At 31.8% G+C, this 9,144-nt stretch overlaps 1 protein-coding gene across 1 annotated transcript in view; it reads left to right on the top strand.

The window, feature by feature from the left end:
- The first annotated feature begins 4,177 nt into the window (after positions 1–4,177).
- Positions 4,178–9,144, top strand: part of LOC110113031 (tubulin gamma-2 chain) — a 40,354-nt gene continuing 35,387 nt past the window's right edge. Inside the window, exon 1 of the mRNA XM_020845448.2 lies at positions 4,178–4,423. Coding sequence (XP_020701107.1) covers positions 4,295–4,423 — 129 coding nt within the window. The 5' untranslated portion in view covers positions 4,178–4,294. The remainder of the gene's footprint in view (positions 4,424–9,144) is intronic.

The raw sequence follows: 9,144 nt of genomic DNA, 5'->3' as shown, positions 1-9,144 counted from the left end.
CTAGCCTGATTACATTTCTTCATCTACCGTCACCCAACTATAGTCCTCTAAACATCATCGATCAATTATGTTCCTCTATATCAACTATGATCATCTAAAAACTATTGCCCAACTAAATGTTCTGACCATTAATTAATTATTACCTGACTACCCAAACCCAACTCAAAATTGGAAATGGGTCAAAATACGAAACTCGTACCTAACTTATTTTTCAAATGGGTTGATCTGAATTCAAAATTTTTTGGTTGAGTTCTGGTCAAATTTTCAGGCCGTGTCAAATGTTGACACCCCTGCAGATGGCTATACTTGGGTGATAATGATTACAGAACTATAGTTGAACAATATTGGCTAATAAATCATACTTAGGTAATGATAGTCAAATGATCATCACATGGACAAAGGTGGTTGGAGGATTATAACTAAATAGTGGTGATTGGAGTATCATAATAAGGCATGATGGTTGGAGGACCATTATTAAGTGAGCCAAATCAGAGGATCATACTCATGTGATAATGATCGAATGATTTTAATTGAGCAATAAAAGTCAGAGGACTACAATTATCTAATGTTGCTCAAAGGACCAATTAACCTATCATGGTTGGGAGATTGTAGTCGAGTAATAGTGATTAGAGGGACTTAATCATATAATGATGGTCGTTGATGATAGTCATGGAGAATAAGTTATTAATGGTACTCAGAGGGTAGTGGTTAGGGGATGGTGATTTGAAGATTATAGTTAGGTGATAGTGGAAATTGCCAGAGTCAAAACTAATAAGAGTGTTGACTACATAAAATAATTAATAATAATAATAATAATAATGAGATTTGTATGTATATCATTAATATTTTTTTATATGTATATATTTATCATTTAAATTTTAATTGACCTATGTATTAATTTTGTGTTTAAATCATATCATAGTGTTTTTATATGAAAATATATATTGTATTTTAAATAAATTATATTTTTCTTAATTTAAGAAAAAATATAATTTATTTAAAATACAATACATATTTTCATATAAAAATACTTTGATATGAATAATAATTTCAATATGATTTATAAATTTGAGTATTACATAAAAAATATAAACATTTAGATGATATATATATATATAAACACCAAATAAAAAATACAAATCTACGAAGCGAGTTAATTGGAATACAGTATAATTGTTAATAAGGGGTGACAATAAATTTATGTTTGAATTAGCTTATGTTTTGATCGATCCAAGTATATGCATTATTTATAACTAAAAAAAAAAAGAGGTAGACTTAGGTATCTAAGTGTAAATAATTTTAACATTTATCATGTCATTCAATTCAACATCTAACAAACCATTGAACTTTAAACATCTCCTACCTCCGGTTCTATGTTAGATCTTATTTTCACAACTATGATTCCAGATAAATTTGGCCAAGAAAAATAAACACAGATGTATTTTTCCAATTGTCATCATTATGGGCATATAAAATCATTTTTTTTAATTTCTTTTAAAGTGAAATATTGATTTCTTAATTTTTTTAAATATAGATGGTATATGTTAGAAATATTTATGATAATATAGAGAAAGTATTTAATATCTTAATTTTATATGAAGATCCAACACACATGCAAATAAAATAGGAGTTGTAAGAGACATCACAATTTCTAAATTAAACCACTACCCTCTGAGTACCATTAATAATTTCTTCTCCATGACTATCATCAACGACCATCATTATCTGATTGAGTCCCTCTAATTACTATTACTAGACTACAATCTCCCAACCATGATAGTTAACTTTGGTCCTTTGAGCAACATCATATAATTGCAGTCCTCCAACTTTTATTGCTAAATTACAATTCTCCGATCATTATCTCATGAGTACGATCCTCTGATTTGGCTCATTTAATAATGGTTCTCCAACCATCATGCCTGATTATGATACTCAAATCACCACTATTTAATTATAATCCTCCAACCACCTTTGTCCATGTGATGATCATTTGACTATCATTAACTAAGTATGATTTATTAGCCAATATTGCTCAACTATAGTTCTGAAGTCATTATCACCCGAGTATAGTCATTTGCAGGGGTGTCAACATTTGACATGATATGAAAACTTGACCAGAACTCGACCAAAAAAAATTGAATTCAGGTCAACCCATTTGAAAAATTAGTCGGGTTCAAGTTTCATATTTTGACCCATTTTCATTTTTGAGTTGGGTTTGGGTCAACCTAAAAACACAAAATTAACCTAGAATTGACCCAGATAAGGATCAAGCTCAGTTGGCCTCACAATCGGCCTTTGCCAGCTTCGTCTCACTCGTGACCCATCGTGCTCCCAGCCCATTGCGCTTAAGCTCGCGAGGTCGCACCCTCTCACGCTCGTACCGTCGCACAACTACACCCGCTCTCCTCACCCTCACACTGGCTCTCAAAAACTGCTTTGCATAGCGCTCACATCACATAATTGGGTTAGCGTGTCTGGTTGGGTTGACCCCTGTTTAGGGCGAGTTGGGTCCAGGTTTGGTTTTAGACTCGTTTGTGTACTTGTATTGGGTTTGAGTTGGATCAATTGAGTGCGAGTATGTTTCAGGTTGGACCCAAATCCGACCCAAAAACCCATATTGACACCCCTGGTCCTCTGACCACCATCACCTCTCAAAGGAATCCTAATTGTTGTCGTCAAATTATAATATTCTAACCACTATCACCACATTATAATCCCCTCATTATTATTGCATGATTTATTGACGCCCGCTAGCTTCATCACATGCCATCACCAATAACATCGATGATTACCATCACCTGTAAGATTGATGCGTACCGTTGTTATTAACTCATACTTTCAATGTCAATACCAAGATTTATGCTTGATTTCTTGGCATCTCGTCTCCAATTCTCAAAAGAGAACAATCATACTAACAATAAATTACCTCGTAAAGATATTTCCTGTGCCATAGGGCCATTCCAACTTCTACCATATAATGTTTATATTTATTATCTTGTATCAACAATTTCACCTATTGCTAAGAAGGACATCTTTTATAACCAATGATAAATACTAGTATAATCATTTCAATTGGGCCGAGTCCCCATGGTTATTTCCTTTTTTGGATTTTTTTTGGGACATTTAGGCCATTTAAGGCAAACTCATACACACAACGCATACACAAAGACTCGAACCCAAGGCCTCTTAGTTGGAAGCATAAGCTCTCAACCAACAAGCCAAGGTGAGCTGTGTACTTTTTTAGATTTTCATCATAGAAATTCTGATATCTCTTACAACTCTTTTATTTACGTGTATGTTGGATATTCATATAAAGCTGAGATATTAAATAATTTATCTATATTATCATAAATATTCTACCAAAGACCATGTATATTTAAAAAATTAAGAAATCAATATTTCACTTTAAAAGAAATAAAAAAAATGATTTTATATGCCCATAATGAAGACAATTGGAAAGATACATCCATGTTTATTTTCTTGGCCAAATTTATCTGAAACCTTAGTTGTGAAAATTGGATCTAAGATAGAACTGGAGGTAGGACATGTTTAAATTTCAATGGTTTGTTAGGTGTTGAATTGAATGACTTGATACATAATTACATATTAAAATTATTTACACTTGGGTACTTAATTCTGCCTCTTTTTTTGTCTTATAAAATATGTATATATTTGGATCGATCAAAACATAGGTTAATTCAAACATAAATTTATCGCCACCCCTTAGTAACAATTATCCTGTATTCCAATTAACTCGCATTGTTGATTTTTTACATTTTTTATTGGGTGTTTGTATATATATCATCTAAATATTTATATATTTTTATGTAATACTCAAATCTATAAACCATATTGAAATTATTATTCATATTAAAGTATTTTTATATGAAAATATGTATTGTATTTTAAATAAATTATATTTTTTTCTTAACATAAGAAAAAAATAGAATTTATTTAAAATACAATACATATTTTCATAAAAAATACTATGATATGATTTAAACTCAAAATTAATACATAAGTCAATTTAAAATTTAAATGATATATACATATAAAAAAATTTAATGATGTACATACAAATGACAAATATCCTTATTATTATTATTTTTATTATTAATTATTTTATTTAGTCAAACTCTTATTAGTTTTGACTCTGGCAATTTCCACTTCCATTTTGCATAAAAAAGAGAGCTCACTGCCTTCACTGGGCCACCGTCGCCGAGTCAGAATCTGCGACGGAGAGTTCAAAACCCTAGGCTGTTTACTCGCAACCCTAATTCCTGCAATTGGAAAAATGCCGCGAGAGATCATCACCATACAGGTTGGGCAATGCGGGAATCAGATTGGAATGGAGTTCTGGAAGCAGCTCTGCGTCGAGCACGGCATCGGCCCGGACGGACTTCTAGAGGATTTTGCTACGCAGGCACGTTTTCACGTTTCTTCTCGCTATTTCTTTATCTTGCTGGTCTCCTCCTGCCTTTTCTTAGTTGGGGAATTACTGTGTGGTTGGTCTTTACTTGATCGGTCTATCGATGAATGCTGTTTCTTAGGCTACAATTCAAAGAATCAGCGTCAGTGTTTTGCTTTTAAGCAGGATGTTTTGACGGGCTTTACAAGTTGGGCAATGTAGATCATATGGTTGAGTGCAAACATGGGATGGCTTTACTTTGAGGTGAACTGAAGAATAGTTGTGCTTCTAATATGCATATACAACCGATTGTTGGATGTGATAGCATAACCGTCAGAAAAGCATAGAGCAGGAAGATTAAACCATTATGATTAACTCATCGGATATTGTTGGATGTGATCGCAGTTTAAATCTGTTATATAACGTTTGTCATCTGGAAGATAGTTATAAACTATAAAGTGAAGGACAAACTATAGTTCAGTAGGAATTTTTCATTCTATAATCAGTAAGGCTATGTTAAACCTCATAACTATGCTTGTAATCGATGCGTATTCAAAATTAACTTGCATGAAAGACAAAGGGTATGTTATCAAATATCAAGGTTTATGGCCTACCACAGTATGCCATGATATAACATGCGCCTATAAATGAATCATGTAACTGATAAGGTTTAAGATATATAATCACAATTGCATATAGTTTCTATCATAATTATAAGGTTCCTAGAAAATAAGATATCTATCAAGTTAGGGAATAGTTCCTAGAAAACAAAATATCTATCAACTTATGTAATCAAACAATCAATGACAAACTGGAAACTATGAGTAACCATGAAGCCCATGATGCGCTTCCTTGTTGTAGTGTGCTTCCTTTTGCTATAATGGAAATGCATCTCCATCATGATTATACAAAGAACTGAGTCAACTGACACCATCACATCCAATGGCTTATTGTTCCCATAAGCCATCTCCCGCCAATGTTGACCTTAACATACACATGATCAATCTCATAAGGGTTAATATCACCATAATTTAATAACCATTGCATGCATAATTTTAATATGCTAATACTCAAAGTACAACAATAAACTTGTCATTGCATGAGTCCACACAATCTTAACACCCATTGGCTGTTGATTTATGCTTCCTTTCACCAACTGAAAGCATATTCCATGGCCTCAACACCTTTTGGAGATTGTAAATAAACAAATAATAATTTATGTGTACAACCATGCCCACATATACAATACATCTGACCTCACCACCATATAGTTAAAATTTCATTATGATTTTTGTCATGCTTGTAACAAGTATACTCATGTAATGCAAGTAGCCTTCTATTGTTATTCAGTGTTCTGAAAGGCTAGTGTTATGCACGTTTAAGCACTTTGATGTGGTGAGGCCATATTGCCAGACATGCCACTCAGGAGGGCACCATTACTATATGTGCCTATGTGAGCACCTTTTCCTAAACCCCACTAGGAGGTGAGGTTGTGCCTTGCCTTGATTTAAGAGACATGCTAATTTTTCCAATGTTGATGATGAAATAGGTTTTGATCATGATAATGATATATGGTGACAAGTTAGGTCTTTTTTGATTGCTAAAATTTCAAGAAATAAAAAATCACACAAGGAAAACAAGTAATACCATAATGCTTGAAATAAAAGGAATGTCACATAAGGAAACCGCAAGGGAAATCTGCTTCATTATGCCTAGCTTGAAAAAGTTCGATTTGACAAACTAAGTATTTGATATTCTGATGCAAGTATGGGAATTGTTATGCTTCTTGCAATATAATCCATGAATTGTCAGAAATAATTTGTTGTTTTAAAGCACAAGAAATTTGTGCTATCCATCATCAATAGTGGACACGAATATAAGTTAGCTTTTGGAGAAAGATAAGTAGACCTATCTGATAACTTGCTTGATTTGAATTCATAAAGAGGACATGGAAAGAGAGAAGAATCATAACATTATTAGCAAGTTAATAAAACAAAATAAAATCAGATACATTTAAGTTTGGAATAATACAAGAGCTTATCAAAATTTTCATTTTATTAGTGTTTATCCTAAACTGCGTTATGTTTTCATATGGCCCTATATGTCTTGTAGTTGATTTCTTAGAGGTCGCTGTAGGAAACATCGCAGGATTCATGCACACAATTGCCTTGTTTAAATTTTACATGTTTCTTGTTCACAATATCACATCAATAATAAACTTAGAAGTTTCATATTGGGCAATTAGTTTTCTGCGAATCTCTTCATGCAAATATTATGAAACAAGCAATCAAAATACTAAAATGCAATGAGTGTCATAATGGATCATAATAATGCTTTTTAGTATATTCCTAGATGGTGAGATGATAAGAACAATTTAAAATAGGCTTTCTATATAAAAATGATATGCCTATATGGAAGAACAGCTTCTTTAAAGAAAGGTAACTCAAATAGCTTAAATATTAGTTGTGAGAAGTTATTCACTTTTGGATTCATCTAAATAGCTGAAATTTTTAAAGTTCAAAATTTTCTTAATAAATTTGTTGAAATAATCATGCAACTTCACTTTCTCCATAAGATTCTATTTATCAATTTATAATTCTAGAAACCAAGAATTGAAAATAAAATCAATTTTAGTTTGATTGGTGGAAATAACATTGTTTTAAACATCATCAAGTATTAAGTTGGTTATTCAACTGACTCATTAAGTACAATATATATAGGTTTTGTTTCCTTTAATATTTAAGGCTAGATTCAATTTCGAATTGAAATTTATGTTCAGTTTTTAAGAAGAAGATTCAATTTCTAATAACATTTTAGATCCACATTCGAGGTTAGATTCATGTTCTAATTTAGGGTCACATACAATTGCAGGTTCTATCTCAAATTCTAACTTAGTCTTAGCTTCAAACTTTATTTCGTGCTCAAAGTAACTTCAAATTTACGTTATAACTCTTGTTCCAATTATAGGCATGGGTACATGAACGTAGACTCATATTATACCTGCAAATCAGTTTTTGGCAGAAGTCACAAACTCTCAACTTTTGGCAAAGGTTTGTTAGGTTGATGAAAATCAACAAACATATTTAGTTTAGTTCATTCTAAACAATAATATGGCGAATTTTCAAGTCTGAAATCTGGGTGAATATAAAATTCAATAATATTAAATTTTATTTCATCAACAAACATATTTAATTCATTCTAAACAATAAGATGGTAATTATCTAAGTTTGAAATCTGTCATGAAAACTAAGAGTGAATTTAAAATTCAATAATATTAAAATTTTATGCCACAAGAAGTAATCTCTCACTTATCAAACTTTACAAAATTTCAATTACACACATACACTAATCACTAAATAAGTACATAGAAAGAAAAATATAGAAATCACCCACTAGCAGATCCATGACTTACCTCTGAAAGTGGTGATTAAGAATTGTGAAGCACTCAAAAAATCTACGTACAACAACATGCATTCAACAACACACATAATAATTGAGGGAAAATTTAATTTTATTTGACAATGCAGTGCTCTATTATCTTGGCATGTCTTAGTGGTTCCATTCATAGCCCAAAAACTACCTAAAATAAATAATTCATCGGAATCCTCCACAATCTAGTGAACAACTCGAAGTTTTGATATAGCTTGCTCGAATTCCGACGAGAACAACAAGTTTCCACTCCTTATTTAAGAAAAGAATAATAAATTTTCAATTATAAAATTCTCATTTTAGTAATTTCCGCATGACTATTTTCTTCAGTTGCAATGGAATTATGGAAAATAAGGAAATCTCTAGATGGATAGTGATACATTTTTTTTTTTTTAGATGGATAGTGATACATACCGCAAGAGAACTTCAAGCGAAGCACAAGCTTGCTGAAATTCAGGAATGTCATTGGGCCTCCTAGCTGACTCAATTATAGTCTCGGGGAGACTGTAGAGTTCCAAATATGCTATGTATGAAATGGAAGGAAAGTTGTTGTAGGAAACCACAATAGAAGTTGCAGTAGGAATGTTAAGATGATAGGTTGTGCGGAAGAACTTTGTATTCTAAAATAGCTTGTATCACAATAGCATGTGCTGTGACTAAAAACAAATGAGGTTATACACAGCTCAAATTCAATTAGTGCGTTGATTTATTGTTTGAACATTTGTAATCCTTTGGCCTAAAGCTGAAATTCATAGGTTTTATAACAGGGGCTTAGATGAGTTTAGTCATGATCAAGCCACACCCGACTTGAGCTTACCATTGATTAATTGATTGGGTTTGAGCTTGTGCTCAATTCTAAGAGTTCAAGTTGGCACAAGAGCAAGCTCATTTATCATAAAAAAGAGAAGTAGATTCTTATTTAAGCAATTATTGTAGTAAAATGATGCAAATACAATTGGAATTAGAAAATAAATAATAAGAAATCATTTGATATAACAAAGATATATTTAATCTTTATCTTTTTTTAATAACTTTATACTTAAACCCTTGAATTCAAATATATTTCAAGTATATTTTAAATAAATATTTTTTTAGCAAGTCAATTTGCATGCTGATGAGCTGAGTTGGGGCAAGCTTAGCTTATTATCTCATTCAACTCGGTTTACGCTCCATTTATGGAGTTGAGTCCCAGCTGGCTCATGACTTCGGTTGACTCGGTTATACCTCCTAACATATAACATATCTTATTTCTTAATGCTTACTCATATTCATAAAATCTCTATCTCAGAAATTATTGATGATTATTT

Source organism: Dendrobium catenatum, unplaced genomic scaffold (genome assembly GCF_001605985.2).
Source record: "Dendrobium catenatum unplaced genomic scaffold, ASM160598v2 fragScaff_scaffold_560, whole genome shotgun sequence".
In the NCBI taxonomy this organism is placed as follows: Eukaryota; Viridiplantae; Streptophyta; class Magnoliopsida; order Asparagales; family Orchidaceae; genus Dendrobium; species Dendrobium catenatum.
This window is presented reverse-complemented; position numbering and strand designations above follow the sequence as displayed.